General features: G+C 49.2%; 3 protein-coding genes across 4 annotated transcripts; 1 reads left to right on the top strand and 2 right to left on the bottom strand.

Moving 5' to 3' along the window:
* Positions 1-1,005: 1,005 nt before the first annotated feature.
* RAC3 (Rac family small GTPase 3) lies at positions 1,006-6,357 on the top strand. Its single transcript, XM_061376872.1, has 6 exons — positions 1,006-1,139; positions 3,333-3,404; positions 3,680-3,797; positions 4,409-4,471; positions 4,963-5,122; positions 5,241-6,357. Exons 1-6 carry the CDS (start codon positions 1,105-1,107, stop codon positions 5,369-5,371), a joined length of 579 nt encoding a protein of 192 aa, XP_061232856.1. The 5' UTR covers positions 1,006-1,104; the 3' UTR covers positions 5,372-6,357.
* On the bottom strand, positions 6,348-9,711 carry DCXR (dicarbonyl and L-xylulose reductase). Of its 2 annotated transcripts, none has more exons than XM_061376871.1 (8): positions 9,562-9,711; positions 9,399-9,496; positions 9,105-9,259; positions 7,915-7,957; positions 7,514-7,613; positions 7,286-7,350; positions 7,087-7,204; positions 6,348-6,643 (listed from the first exon to the last, which is right to left on the bottom strand). In XM_061376871.1, the coding sequence occupies exons 1-8, from the start codon at positions 9,617-9,619 to the stop codon at positions 6,540-6,542; spliced, it is 741 nt and encodes a 246-aa protein (XP_061232855.1). In that variant the 5' UTR covers positions 9,620-9,711; the 3' UTR covers positions 6,348-6,539. The 2 variants fall into 2 exon arrangements, with proteins under 2 accessions (XP_061232855.1, XP_061232854.1); XM_061376870.1 differs by lacking the exon at positions 6,348-6,643 and adding an exon at positions 6,661-7,002.
* Positions 9,712-10,644: 933 nt separating this feature from the next.
* On the bottom strand, positions 10,645-18,031 carry RFNG (RFNG O-fucosylpeptide 3-beta-N-acetylglucosaminyltransferase). The gene is made up of 8 exons (XM_061377375.1): positions 17,539-18,031; positions 16,702-16,750; positions 16,105-16,207; positions 15,574-15,727; positions 15,131-15,219; positions 14,880-15,045; positions 13,416-13,501; positions 10,645-13,195 (listed from the first exon to the last, which is right to left on the bottom strand). The coding sequence occupies exons 1-8, from the start codon at positions 17,941-17,943 to the stop codon at positions 13,129-13,131; spliced, it is 1,119 nt and encodes a 372-aa protein (XP_061233359.1). The 5' UTR covers positions 17,944-18,031; the 3' UTR covers positions 10,645-13,128.
* Positions 18,032-18,053: the final 22 nt, after the last annotated feature.

The raw sequence follows: 18,053 nt of genomic DNA, 5'->3' as shown, positions 1-18,053 counted from the left end.
GTGGTAGTGGAGTGCAGAAGGTATTCACTGTACGTAACCAGCTGTGCAGAGGGGGGCTACTGTGCAGTGCTGGCCGTATCCTTATTGGGCAGCTGGGCTTTGGCCTGTTTAAGCCTCTACACACCCTGGTGGGGTGGTCAGGGCCAGCATCTGTGCTTCCTTGCTGTGAGCTGGAGCCCTCACAGCCAAAATGCATCAGGGATTTAATTCCACTATGGCAAATACCAGAACTGTCCTGCTGGCTTCCTGGGATCCTCGAACTGAGAGCTGTTCTCTGTGCCTTGCCCTGCAGAGGAGCGATGCTTCCAATGCACTGGGGTGTTGCTTCTCAGAGCACAACTGTGAGAACGTGCTTCCTTTTCTGTCAACATGACCTCCTGTGGTGTGGAGAAAGACGATGGGGGGCTAGGACCTGAATCGGAGAAAGTGGAGACCTCTGTCAAAGCAGCAGTGTGAGAGCCTTCGCTTTGTTTCTCTAGTGAGTCTGTAGTGGGAGAAGTGAACTTGCTGTATGTGTTTTGAGAGGCAGCGGGAGGGTGAAGCTCTCTGTGGACTGGTTGATTTGTATGATTTTTCATACTGGGGTTTGGTTTTGTTTTGTTTTTAATAAAGAGCTTTGCGTTTTGCTGTAACGCCGGACAGGGGCGAGCTGATGTTTGGCTGATGTGGGTGGAGGACCCTTCTGCTGTTTTACTGTGATGAACCTGCTAGTCTGGCCTGGGGCTAAAAGGCTGTTGCAGGGAGGGATAGGCGAGGTGTGGCTTCAGGTTCAGGTTCTGGTTCTGGTTCTGACCCGAGGTAGACGCTGGGAAGCAGCTCCCAGGGAGGGAGGGAGCCGGTGCGGGGAGGTCTGCGGGTGCCGGGCAGCGCCGCGCGAGCTTCCGGGCTGGTACCGCCACCGGCGGGTGAGGGTAGCCCGGGTCACGCGCGTTGGCTCCCGCGGCTGCGCCGCGTGAGCTCCGCCTTCTGCCCCCAGCGCCGCGGGGCCAGCGGGAGGCCCCGCCCCCGGCGCAGGGCTCGGCTGGGCTCGGCTCGCTCGGCCCCGCCCCGCACGCGTGGGCTGTCACTGCGGCGGAGTCGCGGCGGCGCCGCCATCGCGGGCAGATGCAGGCGATCAAGTGTGTGGTGGTGGGCGACGGGTGAGTGCGCGGCGGCCGCGCCTCGACCCTCCGCAGCCCCGCACAAAGCGGGCCCGGGCCTGGCGGAGCCGAGAGAGGAGGGAGGGAGCGAGGGAGGGAGCGAGGGAGGACCCGGCGCGGCTCCGCCCCGCGGCACGGGGGAACCGGCTCTGCCACCGGGAGGCGCGGCGGCGAGGCCCGGCCCGGTGCTCGGCGGCGAGGCCCGGCCCGCTGCCCGGCGGGGCTGCACCAGCCTGTCCGCGACCGCCTGGCCCCGCCGTAGCCCCTCACCTGGGGAGCAGCGCTGCAGGCGGCTCCTGCGGCCCTGCGCCGCGGTCGCCCACCGGCAGCCGCGGCTGTCGGAGCGGTGAGGCGAGGCCAAGCGGAAGGGAGGCTGGGGCCTTGCTGCCACGGCGGCCGCTGCGGTCCTTCCCCGCGCGTCCCGCTTCCTGTTCAGTTCATAAGCTTGGGCCTTCGTCCCTAGCCGCTGCGCAGCGTCACGGCTCGCGGTTTGCCTGGAGCACAGACACCTTCTTTCCGTGGGGTTTAAATCTGTCTCCTCGTTGTTTTGTTTGGTGCTGTCATTTTGCCTTTTTCATCGTGCAAACTGGATTCATCCCGAAGGCCTCGCTAAAGATGTTCCGAGGTTTCTCTCTTACCTCCTTTTGTTGTTTGTGCTTTAAGGTTAAATATGACGCTGTTTCTGATTTCACCATGTGCCTCACATCATCCTTCTTGCTCTTTAGGCTTTTCTTATAAGCCTTTTTTTGAGAACACACATGTATGCAAGCTGCAGGCACACAATAGATTTATGCTGCTCCGTAACTTTTCTTACTTTGTCCTGCCTATTTTTCCTCACAATTCCTGTTTGCTGATCATCACGCCAAGCACAGAGCTGAGATATGGAGAGCTAAATGGGAACTGGTCTTAGGCAGGGACTGGTCTTTCTACCTTCTCATGCATGTCACCCCCTCGAAGGTACATTTGAGCTTAGTCCTGTGGGGTTCTAGTCTGCAGGGCAAAAGGAGGGGGACAGGAGAGAGAGCGACCGTGCGAAACAGCACAGCCTTGTGGAGGGGAGAGCAGCAGCACAGCGTGATGGAAGTGGACTTCAGCTGAAGGCTTGCAGTCCAGAGTTTTGCTTTAAGAGCACGTTGACAGGGCAGACACTAAATTAACTCAGCAAAACTCTTCAGTCACGGGTATATGTGGGATTTGTGAGTCGTGTGCCTTTCCTGACTGGTGGGAGAGAGGTCAGGGTTGAGGAGGGAAGTCAGTGCAGTTTCCTTATGCAACCTCCCTGTTCTCCAAGAGATGGGACCTGGTCTCAGGGAAAGCCTGGGTGGATTGCTGTGATGGTTCTTGCTGTGCTTTGTGTCATCCTGGTGTGGGACTGTGGGGTTCCACTTACTCCTGGATTCTTTCCTTGTGCCACTTCAGTTACAGAGCTGGGTAGAGGATACCCATCTCTGTTGGCTGTTCAGCTTCACTTGGCCACTGAAGAGACAGCGTTCCCTGTCACTGGCACTATGATTCTGTTTCTCTGGAAGGTTGTCCTCGCTTCACAGCTTTCACAGTAATAAGTAGGTTGTTTATGCTTATGGGATTCCTCTGTTCCTGTAACTAAGCTTTTCACTGATGCTACAGGGCTAAGGAAAGCTCATGTGCTTATCAATCCCACCTGCCTTCAGCAAAGCCCTGTGCTGGTATTTGCAATGATCTACACTGACCTCTTTCCAAACTGACAGTGGTCAATTTTAAAGCCTGTTTTGTTTACAGATACTTATTTCCCCCCTTGTATTTATTGTCATAGGATTCCTATATCTGAGGAGCTTGAATAATTGTGGTGGTGCATGTTTTTTCACCTCATTGTTTACCCATTTTGATAGATTATTATGCATGTGTTGAGCTTAGCACAGAACCCTAATTTATTCCCTCTCTTTTGCATCTTGGAGCAACTTTTGCTTGGTGTTCTGAGGCTGGTGGGAAACAGAGGGGGAGAGCACAGGGCCCAGGCAAGGCGCACAGTTCGCGTTTAGGCCTAGTCCCTGCCAGCTCCAGACTGTTAGGGCTTCGTTTTCTTACATGGTAACTTTGTTTTCTCGGTAACTTTTTATGTACTTCACCTCTTGTTGGGTGGGGGAAGATGAGTTTTGCTGCTGCAGGGCTTCCTGCTGTGCCCTGCTTAATGCTTGTCACTCTTGCCCCCTGCAGAGCTGTAGGGAAGACCTGCTTGCTGATCAGTTACACCACAAATGCCTTTCCTGGGGAATACATCCCTACTGTGTGAGTAATGGCCTTGGGCTTCAGTTGTTTTCTGCTCTGCATGCAGGGGGTGTAGAAGTTGGTTTTGTAGGTGGGGGGAGGCTGTCCCAAATCAGATTGTGAACTTCCAACACGAGAAGGGTGCTGGTAGGATGGCTGTGTATGTGAGGAAGGCAGACAAGCCCCACTGCAACTGTGCTGCAGTGTCCTCTCGATTCACTGCCCCCTTGGATTTTACATAAGGAGATGTGTGAGTGACAACCAGACTGTCACTGATGGGGACTCTTCCTTGGCAGGTTTGATAACTATTCTGCCAATGTCATGGTAGATGGAAAACCAGTGAATCTGGGCCTCTGGGATACAGCAGGGCAAGAGGATTATGACCGACTGAGGCCCCTTTCCTATCCACAGACGGTGAGTGCTGAGCTTGGACTGGCTTTTAACTGCTCTCTTGGAGTCAGGGAGGTTCCCAAGAACCGCCAGGCTTTTTTCCTTTGAGGGAAGTCTGTGTTCCTGCAGCTGGAGCCATCATTCTGGTCGTTTAAGGAGTATCACAACTGAATTTCTCCTAAGAGATTGTCATATTCTAGTCCTTGCTTCATGATGGCATTTGAAGTTATGCATGCCATAGGGAGGCTCATGTGAAAGGAATGGTGTGGGGCTGCTGTGCAGTCAAGCCATGCTCCTATTCTCTCAGTGGCACAGGTAACTGTTGGGCCACAGGTCACTTGTGTTTCCCTGGCTCCTCTACTAGGGGTGAGGCCTGTAGCAGCGTTAAGGTATTTGTGGCCACGGGTGCTTAACATGCAAGGCCCAGTACTGTAAAAGAAGATGAAATCATACACTCAAAAGTCCATTCTCTTCCTCTCTCAATTAGTTTATCACCCTTAATAGGGAAGAATTTCTTACAGCCAAAATCCTTGCTTATGGGAGGAGGTTGTCATCTATTGGGCTTTCTGTCCATCCTCCCTCCATAATCTTTAGCTGTTTCTTTCTACATGGCTGACCATCTTGTTTCCACACAGGATGTTTTCTTGATCTGCTTCTCCCTTGTGAGTCCAGCCTCCTTTGAGAATGTCAGAGCCAAGGTAAAGTATTCCACTTCTGGGTGAAACAGGGGAAGGGAAGGATCAGTGGAGTCCACTGCCCCTCCACATGTACCAGCCCAAAATTTCTAGCAGTCGTGTTTTGGTAAAGAAAGGTCATAGTCTGCAGGCTTTAAGAGAGGTCTACTTCTTATTCATTACTTCTTTGGCTAATTTTTAGCCTTTCTGAATCTGCATCTTAAAGAAGATGCAAGATGTCCTGGAAGCTAAAAAGCAGTCAGGGGAAGAACTCTGTGCAGAGTTGACTGGCAGTCTGTCATGGTGTCATGTCTCAGTGCTTTCATAATTACATCTACACCAGTCTCTTCCTGCAGAGCGTGCTCAGAACTGCAGGCAGAAGTATCCAAGTATCCTGTTCAGGTGTTGCCACTGTGTCAGACAGTAGTAAAAACCTCATTCCTAATCATAAATGCATCCTCATTGTTGCAGCTACCACTACAGCTACTTTTCTTACCATGCCTCTCTTGTTTCAGTGGTACCCTGAGGTCCGACACCATTGCCCAAATACACCTATCATCCTGGTGGGCACCAAGCTGGACTTGAGGGATGATAAAGACACCATTGAAAGGTTACGTGATAAGAAACTGGCTCCCATCACCTACCCCCAAGGTTTGGCCATGGCTCGGGAGATTGGTGAGTTATGCACTGGCAGATCTTTGTGGCATTGAGCTTTACCTTTGGAGTGTCTGAGGGACAGTATGTCCTGGTCGGACTGGAGTGGCTGAGCTGCAGCTCTCGTTCTTCCCCCTAGGGTCAGTAAAGTACCTGGAGTGCTCTGCCCTGACACAGCGGGGCTTGAAGACAGTGTTTGATGAAGCCATCCGGGCTGTGCTCTGCCCACCGCCTGTGAAGAAGCCTGGCAAAAAGTGTACTGTGTTCTGAGGGCTGTGGTGGAGGCGCTGGCTCAGCATGTTGCTGTCCTCTGACAGATTGCATATTAGCTGGATGTTTCTGGAGGGGGCTGGGATGTGTAGGGCCCTTCATCATGTACGAAGTCAGTGTTTTTTAAATGTCTCTTTGATTTAACGTCAGTGTTGATGTGAAGGGGCAGTGGGGGCAGGAGACTAGCTGGGGCTGTACAGCCCCCAGGGGAGGAACAGTGGGGAAGGCAAAGTAGCTTCTTGGGGCAATAGGCTGTTTTGGCTCTCCTGAACCCCCAAGCTAAAAGGCTGAGACATCCATCCTGTCTTGGAAACACCTGGCTACAACCTGCAGGTGAAACAGGTGGTGAGGATCCTTGTGGGAGTGGGGAGGAAGCTGATATGATGGTGCTGTATGATAAGAGCAGCTGGGAGAGTGGTAGGGTCTCTCTTTGCCCAGCCTGCTGTGTCCAGCAGGTAACAAATAGGTGCTCTAGTAGATACGTACCTGAGACTGTTAAAGAAATCACGACCAGCCTGGGAGTCGAAGTAAATGAGATATGAAGCTGAAGAAGTAACTATTAGGTGCTTTATTGGGTACTAGCTAAACTCACTGAATGAAACAGCTCTGTGCAATTGGTGTATTTGCCTTTTTGTGTGTGCACACACTAGGAGAGCGTGGTGCTGCTCCCCCCCATCAGGCTTTAGCAGAGCCTCCCCCCCTCTTAATCCAGTCTCTGCAGAGCAGGGCTGTGGTTGTTGCCTCTGTTTTGTTTTTTTTCTACTAAAGACAACAAAGGAAGCAATGAGGAGTCTGCTAGCTTCTTCCTTCCCTTCCCATTGAAAGTGCAGGCCAGCTCTATGGAGTTGGATGGAATAGGGATCGCTTCTCAAGGGTTGTTTTGGGGGAATAGGGTTGGAAGAAAGACAGGTCCAATTTCTAATCATCATGTAGAGTGACAATATAAAACCTTATTTGGTGCAATAAACATTCTCCATGACGGTGTACGTGAGCTTTATTATATAGCCATCTTCTAAAGGTAGTTTTCTGCCACACTTCTCATAAAGCTTCCAGCCTGCTGCCCCTCTTCTCCAGCAAGACTGGGTCTGTGTCATTGTTTCCTATGCGGTTTACATCTATGAAGTACTAGTATGGAAATTAAGGCCAGGTGTGAAATGCAGGTGTCATCTTAGGAGACAAGAAATCCCCCGTCAACCATCAGTGAGCTGCCAGTTGTCATAGCGCTCTTGTCACTCAGCAGGAAGAGAATGCTGTTTACTACATCATCCACCTCTGGAATCAAACACAGAGAACATCCAGTGCACCTCTCAAATTGTACTAGAGAAACAAACATCCCAAAAAGTATGCTTTGGCCTCTAGGCGTAATGGGAGCAGGCAGATATCTCCACCCCCCCACCTGTGCTTGACACAGCATGCAGGGCAGTGTGGCTGAGAGCTGGACATCAAAAAGTCTTTGTTGTGATCAAGCGATACTTAGTTCAAAGCAAGTGCTTATGCTCCCCTTCCAGTCATAGTGTGCATTTCACTTCTAACATAAGAGGGCTGTAGAGGAGAGGAGATAAGGTTGATTCTCATCCTGTGCTCATCAAATGCTTCAGGAATTTGGCCACAGCCATTCAGCAAAGCTGCAACTTTTCCCACAAAAGCAGCAAGTTGCTTATGGCTGTGATGTCAATTAGAGGGAAGGCTTGGATACAACAAATTATACCACTGACCTGCAAACTTTCCCAGTGGAATTCGATCAATCATGGCAGCAGATTTCTGAGGGTCGCTCCAATTAATTCTCCCCATGTCAGTCATAACCACTGTGGGGTTCACAGTGTTAACCCGAATCTGGGATCAAGCAAGATCTAACCAGGCTGTTCTGAAGTGCTCCGTTCAGCTTTCACACTTCTGTCTCAGAAGATATCCTACCTTGTGGGGTCCTAGTTCCATTGCCATTACCTTGCTCAGCATATCCAAAGCACTTTTTGTGGAACCTTCAAGAGAAGGGAAGAACATGAGGCATTTAAGTGCATAGAGCCTGGTCTGGAACACACACAAGTATTTCACCACCCAGAGCTGGCAGCCAGCAGCTTGGTGGCTGTGGGGCTCCAGCTCAGTCAGAAATATGAGGGGTGCTGCTAAACCACGTGTACATACAGTACACAGCATGATCCCGCAGAGCACGCTGAGATGCTTGGCTCGAGACGTTCACAATAGCACCTGCCACCCCCTGTGCAATCATCTGCCGAGCCACAATCTGGAAGCAGGGGGAGAAAACAAATAGATGCCAGAATTATAACAGGAGAAATTATTATTTCATTCAGAAGGAATCTTGCTGGCTGTTATGGTAGCCAAAAGAGCAAAAACATCTGGAGGAAGTAAGTCCTCCCTGCCTTCCACTTACAAGAGAGAGTCTAAGCAAGAACAAAGGGCAAATTGTAGGGTTAACTTTGGGTTACAGTCCCTTTAGTCCCCACAGAGGACACTTATCCCCACTCTGTAGAACAGCTTAGTCACTGCTATTCATGGAAACACCTGCAGTGACAATTCTTTCTCACCTGGGAGACATGAAGCACAGCCTGAAGATTCACATCAAAAGACCTACAAATAAATCAAATTGAAAAGTTGCAGAGTGGTTGCAGGTCAGAGAGGAGTTGTTTTGGGAGGCAGCAGAGACCAAGTGCTGCTGCTGCTGTCCTGGAAACGCTGGTGGTACTCTAGAACAGGGGCAGGAACGGCAGCTGAGCAGCCAGCAAGAACGGGCACACTCCTAGCAGCAAAGCATTCACTGGATGCAGCGGGAGGGGCACTAGTCCAGCAGGACTCTGGTCTTGAGCAGCCTGATGTAGTTCCTCTATTGAAGTTTAAACTGTGAGTCCTGGTCCTCAGCCAGTGATTCTTCCTAGGTCAATCAAACCCTTCATATGGCATTAAAACAGCACATCTGTAGGATGGGTCACACAGCCCTTCCTTGGTCAGGTTTTTACCTGCTAGCTCTCCAGAACACTCAGTGGAATTCATACGTTTTAGTCTAGTCACAAATGAATCCTTGATTACAGACCTGCAAAAGCCACTCTTAACACAGACCCATCTTCTCAGAAGGAAGCAGACTCACCACATCCTGTATCCTAAAGCTTAGCCCCCTGACTGGAACTATGGATCTTTTGAGAAACAGTTATGTTACTGCAGCAAGCAGATTTAATTTCCCACCATAATAATTTTATACTCCGTTACCTGACTCTGTCTTCTCTATATCTGAATTATCTTAATAACAACTGCCTTTGGATTTAGCAGAGGTTGGGTGGCAGCTAGACCGGAAGCTCTGAGCTTGATTAACAGTGAAAGGTGCTCCTGTGTCCTACGCAGGCTGGATGGTGTCTGCACACCACCTTCTCCGAGATCAAAGTACAGGCTCTGGCTATTCAGTAGCTGGACTAGGCAGTGCTTTACTTGGTTTCCTTTCAGTGCTTACAGGGAGCAAGGTGATTTTGAGAAGTGTGAAATACAGTAAAGAAAAACAGACACAAGCAGTGGCAACCGGACGGCTTCATCAAGGAGGGGAACGCTAGCATTTCTAAACGTGTGCATGTCTGGTGCCGTTGCACAGCTGCTTCCTTTCTAGGAGACACCCGTTTCCGGACAGTGTTGCCATATTCTGGCGCTCGGGTTCGGCTGAGGCTCGGCCGGCAGCGTCCGCTGCGCCGGCCCCCAGCACAGGCCGGGGGGGGCCTGACCCCGCGGCACTCACCGCTCCAGGGCCTGCCGCGTCACCTCCAGGAAGGGCTGCAGCACCGCCACGGCCGCGTTGTTCACCAGCAGCTCGAACGGCCCTGCCGCGCCCACCGCCGCCTCCGTGGCGTCCCAGTCGGCCAGGTCCAGGCACAGGGGCTCGATGCCCGGGCACTGCGGTGAGACCGGCCTCCGTGAGTCGGGCGGCCGCAGGGGAGCGGGAGGCGCGGCGGGGCCCAGCCAGGTTATAGCGGGAGGGGAAGGCGGCCCTGGAGGGGTCCCGGTAGGTCCCGAGGCGGGGGGCGGCCGGTACCTCTTGGGCAAGGCTCTCCAGGTCCGCCGCTGTGCGGCTCAGCGCGGTCACACGGGCCCCGGCTTTGCTCAGCGCCACGGCCACGGCGCGCCCGATTCCTGCGGCGAGACGGCGTCAGCCCGCGCTTCCGCGGGCCCCGGCCCCGGCCCCAGCCCCCCATCACCTTTCCCTGCTCCAGTCACCAGTGCCCGGCGCCCGCGGAAGCCAAGCTGCGGCTCCATGCTGCAGAACGAGAGCAGACTGGGGACGGGGCGGGCCCGTCAGCCCGAGGCGGTGCCAAGGCCGGGCGGGGCCCGAGAGCGTAGAAGCCTGATAGGGCCGGGCGGCAGCGGAACCTGCCCCGCACGGGCCAGGTTTGCCCGGACGGGGAGGCTCGGCTGCGCCGGGCGCTGCTGCGCGTACTGGGAGGGCAGAGCGCAGACCCGCCCTGCTGCAGCTCCCGGAGGAATCAGGAAGAAGCCGTTCCTGGGCCCGCCCAGCAGGAGAGGGGGGTGCGGAGGTCAGTCTTCTAGGCTCTGGCTCCCATTGAAGTATCACCGAGATACCGCAGGAAAACAGGCTGTTTCACCAGAGGATGAAAAGACTCAGGACTTCTCTGTCCACTTCGAGCTGCAGCCCTCACCTAATAGTCACTGCCTAGAAAATAGCTCTAAGTACACTGGCTCTGTGGGCCCGAGGATCTGGGCATGCATGACTTCTCATGCAGCACCCGTGTGACAATAGCAACGTGTTAGGTACAGCAGACAAACAGGCTAGAGCTAGCTAAGAGGTCACAGATGAGCTACTACACCACGGTTTATTTCCAATGATAGCATGGCAGTTGCACCACCTGATGTACAGAGCTGGCATTGTGTAACTGCAGAGGAGCACAATCACACAATGCAATCAGCCAGGTCTGTAATACTACCCAATCCAATAATTGCTTTCTGAGGACTCTTTAAATTTAAGAGCTCCTGCAGCATATTTAGTAAATGCAGAAACAGAATAGGAAAGTGCAGAGACAAATTTATAACAATTAACTTAGTTCTTATTTAAATTCTTTTACTTTACTCTGTTAATCATTAGATTCTGCCAGGATCTTCTCATCCATGTTTGTTCCTGTGCACATCCAAGTGTGCTAACTCACACGATTTTTAGGCATTTGGCATCACAAGAGCCTGGCAGGAGGATGTAGCTTTCTGGATTGCAGGGCTTATGGTCCTCTTTTGGAATAGAGAATATGTAAAAGAAATATCACAAAACAGGCTTTGACATATTTAAATATTTATTTTGCAGAATCACTTTATGTATGAGACAGTAGTTTGATTAAAAAGCTGCATCCAAATGTATCCACACAGCCTAAGGCATTGTCAACACAAGAAACCTTAGAAGTTTGACAGATTGAACAGTTCCCTATTGACATGCAGGAGAATGTAGTCATTTCTCTGTTTAAGAAACACCCTACCAGCTTAGAGTATGGCAGTTCTTTAAACTAGGTATGTCAGGGTGACCAGTGACTACAGTTTGCAACTTGTACTACTCAGTTTTGCTGCCATCCACTTACAGTCATTTTTAAACTTGAGCTTGCTACAATCACTACCCAGTCCATGCTGGCTGTGATACCTTACAAGAGCTGTTATCAAGGGAAGAGAAAGAAAGGCTCCATCAGAAGAGTGCAGAATCAGTGTTTGAAGGCAAAACCTTATCAAGAACTCATGAAGTTTCATGGCTTTCTGCTCCAGGAGACTGAAAACAAGAATTGTTGAAATGTTGAAAACGTTGTTGAAACATTGTTGACAACAAGGCTTAGGAAAAGAAAAGAAAAAAAACTCCTGCAGATACCAGGAATCTCCAGAGCCATTAACAACAAATCATTAAAACCACAGAACAACTCAGTTCTAGTGAGCAGAAGACCTAATAAAGAGGTAGAACATTCCACAACCTGGAATTCCACAAGTCCTCCTCTGAACAGGCTGTTAGAGTTACAGGTGTAACTGTTCTGGAACAGCCACTGTGCTAAGCTGGACTTGGAGCCAATTCCCTGCAGCATTCTTATTCTAGTACCTCATGGTAGGAGAAATTTAAGCATGAGCTGCAGGACTGGAGCAAGTAGCATCATCTTGTTTGCTCCTCAGTGGAATTAACTAAAATCATGCAGAGAGGACACTGTATCCAGGCAGGCACTGACAAGTTTCTGTTAAAAACAGTGTGGGGAGCAGTGTGTGGCAGAGCACTGCCACCACTGCTCAGTTTCATACTTGGATCCACTGCAGGCCTCTGCGTACATGACACCACTTTTCAGATGGCAGCACATAAAGCAATAAGCTGAAGTCCACAGCTCAGCTGGTCAGAAATCTGGAACTGTTGCTAGGTCCACATTCTAGCCCTCAACTACAGTTCCAGGTGGCATAATGTCATTCTATTATTCACCCATTAACTCAGCCTCACACTCTAGCACTAATCTAGCAAGTATTTTCTGAAGAGTTTGTGAGAATAAACAGAGGTTTTGCAGAGTCATTTTTTATACTGTTCTTCATGTCAGGTAGGATTGACATGGCCGAAGTTTGGGCTAACAGCAAAGGAAACAAATGTAGCTCCATTTCTTCCATTTTCTAAACTAAGGTTACTTAACTTAAAAAGCAGCAGCACTGAACTTCCACCTTTGTGCTTGTACAGTCTCCTGTTAGGGATGGCATGAACTGTTTATTGAAACATTGAATAAACACTGATCTAGACCTTAGGGTAATCAACAGATTATCGGAACAAACTGGAGTAGTCACAGTCATACAATTAAAGGTCCTCAAATGATACCATCAGAAACTTCCTTAGGACATTAACTGCTATTGCGCATCCCACCTCCCTCACAGACAGCAGAAGACACTGCACAGCATCAGAAACAAGGCATTTCCTCAGCCAGTGAGCATGCTCTAGCTCATACCACCTGCTGCGGGCAACACAAGAGAGATGATTAACATGTAGTCTGGCAAATGCTTCTTCAGGATCAAACATCAAGGGAATAGGCTTGGATCTGGCAGACCACCACTATAATCAACAACCACTGCAATTCAGCTGGTAAGAGACAAGTCTGACAATCACCTCCATGGGAGGTACACATGGACTACAGGGGAGAACATGCATGCAAGCAACTCTTACCCAGTCCTGAGTAAGCTTACCCTTACACAAGTTTTCCCATGACTAAAGCTTTCAGCCTTTTTTACCCTAATGATTCCAGGATTTCTGGTGTTTACAGACCCTGTTCTGGCCCACAGTTGGGAGTTTTAATATGTCAGACCATAGAAGCTCTTAAATAATTCTGTTCCCAAGAAAGATGAGTGAAAACTTCCCCTCTTGTCACCATGGGGACTACAGTCTGCTATAGCACTCCAGCTTCAAGACAGTGGCCTCTAAAAGCCTATAGCAGCAGTAAGAATGCTAACATTGTAAGTACTGCATTTGCCTAATGTGTGTCCAAGCACAGATTCACATGACATCAGATGAAAGTGTGAAGTGACTCAAACGCATATGCCTGTAGTCATTATGCAAAGACCTGCTAAACAAAAGAACGAGCATTCTTCTTGGAATGTCCCAGGCTGCAGCTGAACACCTTGCGTTTGTAAATAGAGTCTGTCTACCTCCTTTGTAGATACCTCTGGTTGTCTTCCAGAAGAAGAAAAACCACCACAAAAAGTCCACCACAACTCCCATCTTATGCAAACTAGGTAAGATACAAGTGTCAATGACTGGACAAGAATTATGACATCTTCTTAGCAGGGCACCAAATAGTGTCAGGATAGAGCAGACAATGGACAGATTTGAATCTATGAAGAAAGGGAAAAAAAATTAGATTGGAATTCTCCATACAGGGAACATACTAACAATGCATGTGCCGCAGTTTGAGCGGAGAGAGTGGGTCTATCTGCCTTTGGCACAGCAACAAGAGCTGACCTGAGAAAATAACCCCAGAAGTGGGTCTGAACATCTTACAGTTGGTAAACATGAACAAGGTAGGGAGAACTTGTTTTGGAAGTGGACACTCACCGTGTTGGATCTTGTTTAAGGCCAAACACTCCTCCCACACTCACAACATTGTGTTTGTTCTCAGGGTCTCCATAACTTAGGGTTACCTGTAAAAGCAAATAAAATTTCATGATTTTAACACTAGTGCAGAGAACAGTGGGGACAGTAGGATTATTCATAAGGTATAAGGAAAGACTCCAAGGATCCTGTCTAATCTGAACTGTGGATTACATCTGAAAAACAGTGTTTAGTTTTAATATAAGCAATACTGGCACTGAACAGTAGCTATCAAATGGACCACTGCTCACTTAAAGGCAACGTGGAAGAATAAACAAAGGAGCTGAAAGTTGCATTGCTTTGAAGGACAAGATGAGTTACAAGCAGCTTTCTAAGGGCATTAATTCCACTAATACCTGTATCTTCACTAAATAACTTATGTTCATCCTCACTGGCCATTGCCTGAAATCTGCAATAGTAGTGTCTTAGCACAGAGAGAAAACAGAAACATTTGGCTGTTAAATGGCATGCGAAGGACTGCCATGTGACAAACGTGGCAGCAACATTTATAACTCAAACTCCAATTTGCTGCTATTCTACCACAGAAGCCCTGCATTAAGAAATCTTCAGGTGCCAGGTACACAATGAGTTTCTTTCTGATTGCAAATATTCTGGATTTTGGGACAGCTTTTTACTCAGGGAAACAATGATGATCAACACAAGGCTGTACTCAGCCTACAGTTAAATTCACTAGTGTGAAGGAGATTACATGCTGCTGGAATTTGGCCCTAAGTGTATGCTTCTGCTGCCTAATACAATTGCCAGGAAAATGTAGCCAAGCAGTTTGCAGGGGCAAAACCACACTCCCATTTGTTCACGGTGCCAAACAGCAACAGGCAAAACCTCTGACTAGCCTTACAGCTCCATCTACTGCCCACGAGTAAAAAGGTATCCAAGCAATTAAAAATACTTGGGTTTTTTTTCCTAGAAACATTGATTCTGTTTCTTGAGATTCAGACAAATTATTCTTAAAAATGATCAGACATTTAACTATGTCTTAGCTGTTGAAGAGGTACTTGTTACAGCTGCTACACTAGTCTTTTTTAATAGCACGAATTAAGACAGATTTTGTTAGGCAAAGACACAAATACTTTCTTTTATAGCAAGTAAACTAAATACTGCCCCCTTCTACACTTGCTCCTATTGTGACTCACGGAAAGTCAGAGTTTAGAATGAGATGGAAGCATCATATCAGGGCTCAGTGTAGCAGAACATATACCCAAAGGAGGACACTGCGATATGACCTAATTGGATAAGCTGAAAGTGTGCTTTTTACCTAACTGAACGAACTGGATGGGACACAGCTCCCCAGGCACAGAGCAAGTCTGCAGACATCCTTCTTTGCCGAAGAGTGCTAAGTCTATGGAGAGTACTCTTTGTGATCAGATTGAGATGTAATTATAAGAACAGAACATGAGGCTTCCCTACCTGTTGCAGCACAGACTCGCCTTGTAGTCTTTGCAGATTTTCCAGATGGGAATGGAATAATGGACTATGCAGCAGCTTTACCTCCAGCAGCCCTTCAATGATGTAGCCAATAGTGCAGTCGTCAGGAAGACGCACTCTTTCTGCAGTACTGATGAAATTACCCAAGCTGTGAGATGGAGCACAGGAGATGAAATATGCTTTAAAACCTAACACACACACATTGATGGAGGTCAGCTAGGAACAGTGTTTACCTGGCCCAGGGACTCATCTTCAGGGCAAGACCTCTGCTGATACAGAATCCTGCTCCACCTGTGGCAAACCAGAATTTCACGGTTGTCTTCTGAAGAACAATAAGAAAAACACACAGTAGTTACTGATGATCAGCTTTTCCCGTTTGGCTGAACAGGGAAGGAAACCTGAGATTCAATTGGATATCATACTGTTGGAGATCATCAACATACCTGAGTAAAGGAAGAGAAACAGACATCCACCCAGGAAACAAACCTATTGTACATATGCACAGGAGGTCAGACTGAAGATTCATTTAACCCAGCACCCTACCTCTGAAAAACCACCAGGTTTGCTGCTTGCGGATTATATAACTTGTTTTTATCAGGAAATCCTACAAACTCTCAAGGTTTTAAAAGCTTAGAAGGTCAGGATGTCTTTCAGAATAACTGCAAAGTTTGCTTACTGATCCATCACTTTGGACATGATCAGCTGCTTCAATGGGATGGTCCAGGCTTGGTCGTCCCACGTAGACATCCTGGCTGTGTGAGAAGGCAGATAAGAGACGCAGGAGAGTCCGAGGGTTCACATAGTTGTCATCGTCTACATGGCAAAACCATCTTCAAACAAAACAAAAGAAAGTTATGCAGAGCAAAGAAACGAGTTACAGGTTTAACAGCTAAGTCTTAGTCTTCCATGCTTGGAGCAGAAAAGTATTTCCCATTGTCTTGAATGACAAACTTTGCAAGATGAAAGCACCCACAGATTCTAATTCGGGAAAGAGGCTGAAATGAATAACCCTCTTTAGATTATCATCTTTTCCATGTTTCAGATAATGATGGTTTACAAACACGGCTTCATACTGTGCTTCCCTCTGCTCATTACTACATTCTAGCTAACACTGCACTCCTTACTGGACCAGAGAAGGTTATTCAAGTTTCCTGTGAATACAGAACTGGAAGAAACAAAGTCAATCAGAACAATGCGTTTCACCTACTTTTGCCCAGATTCCAGGAATTTATCATATTCCACAGACATCTTGCAGCAGAGAGCTTGCCGGGTATGGACAGCAGAACAGTTGGTGTTGATCATATGATCCCCTAGAAAATCAGAGACCAGCTCTTTCAGTTTGAGAAGCATGTGTAGTCCAGAAAAGACTACAAAGGAAGGGCACATTTGGCACAAATACAGTACATCTGAAGTGCAAATGGAGAGTAAATTGCAGGACAGGTCTTATCGGTTATGCATATGGCATGTGGGCTGTACAGAACACAAAAATGTGAGCAGGGGGTATGTGAATAGTGCCATGAGACCATATGCAAAGGAAATACCTAATATAACCTTGGAACAGATGGACTTAACATTACTAACAAGAGGGAAGTAGATGCAAAGGGGAACCCAGTATTCAGGAAGTTCCAGGCATCTTATCCAGGTGGTAAGAAGGAGCAGCATATTCTCCTGTGAAAGGAGAAGTTTTCTCTATCTTAACTTCCCTAATTGCTTGTACAGCATGAAAGAACAACTTCTAGGGCAAGTACAACAGAGACAACACTCAGCTCTAGCAGACAGCGTGCACCTACACTACACAGCTTACCTGCTTTCAGACGTAGCTCCCGATCCTCCCAGTCCGTGAATATAAATGTCTGTGGAAGACAAAAATGGTTTGTCCACATTCAAGAATTTCAGAAACTAGTTCCAAGCTTTGGTCATCTGCAGTAAGAAGTCTGAAGGTTTCTCTCTTGTTAGTTTACTTCACAGTAGCCATCGGAAGTGGGGTGGGGAGAACCCCAGCAACTTTACCCCCTGCCTTATTTGATAAGCTTTTACACTGCAAACAGAAGAGTCAGTAAAATAATAATTCATTTCAGCATCCAAGATTTTACTTCCCTCAGCTAAGGCTACAGACAGCTCATTTCCATACAGGAATGACTGTCTTTTTGGTAATACCTCCCTCCCTCTGCAACTCCATGCCCTCTCTCTGGCTAAGAGTCATCCTCAGGTGTTAAGCAAGCTAAAAGAAAAGAAAGAAGGGGTGGAAAGGTCCTGGTGGTAACAGTCTTGTTCCAACTGCTGGGCAAAGCATTAACACGCTTGAATGGACTAAAATTCCCAAACAAGAGAACGAATTCCACATTATTCTATGGAAATCCTAAGTCGCTGAACTACTTAGACAAAACTTCGGCTTAGATGTGCCAGCACTCGGGATCTTTCACTATCCTGTAGCATTTTCCAGTCAGCAAACTGCTTCTGCTTGGACCACTGATCCCAGCTTGCACCTAACTACCTCAAACAACGATGAACTGTTTTGGAGGTAGGCTGAGACCTTCCCCGGTCTCCCTAGGAAAGACGTTTTCAACACACGCAAGAAGAAAACGCAGCTGCCGTCCGGGAAAGCCGCGGGGCGAGGGCCCGGCCGCCTGCCCCAGCTCACCTGTCCCCTAGCCTGGGAGATCCAGGTCTGAAGCAGCAAGTCCAGCCGACTCTTGTGGTACTTCCTCGTGGTCTTCACCGCAATGAAGATGTCCTTCAGCTCCAGGCTTTCTCTGCCCGAGTCCCCGGCGGTCCCAAGGCGGCTCTTCCGCACGTGTTGCGAGCTGCCGGCGAGGCCTCCAGCCCCGTCCCCCGGCTGCCCGTGAGAGCTCGTCCGCGTGCCGGACACAGCGCTGCTCCCGGAGACCGGCCGCTGAGGCGGGGGCCTGCTCGACCAGGCGGCGGGCGGTGGGCGGCGGCGGGGCGCGGCGGGGGGCTGCCCCCGCGGCAGCAAGAGCAGGAGGAGGGCGGCAGCGCTAACGGACAGCAGGAAGCAGGCCTTGCGGAGCCCCAGACAGGGGCTCATGCTGCAGCCCCGCGGGCCCGCGCCGCGCTGCGCCGCCGCCTCATGGCCCCGCAGGCAGGCGTCGGGTTCGGGCGGGCCGGCGCCGGGAGCCCGGCCGCGCCTTCCACTCT

Source organism: Neopsephotus bourkii, unplaced genomic scaffold (genome assembly GCF_033783945.1).
Source record: "Neopsephotus bourkii isolate Nb327-2 ecotype Australia unplaced genomic scaffold, CSIRO-AGI_Nbou_v1 NB_1749, whole genome shotgun sequence".
NCBI classification, from domain to species: Eukaryota; Metazoa; Chordata; class Aves; order Psittaciformes; family Psittacidae; genus Neopsephotus; species Neopsephotus bourkii.
This window is presented reverse-complemented; position numbering and strand designations above follow the sequence as displayed.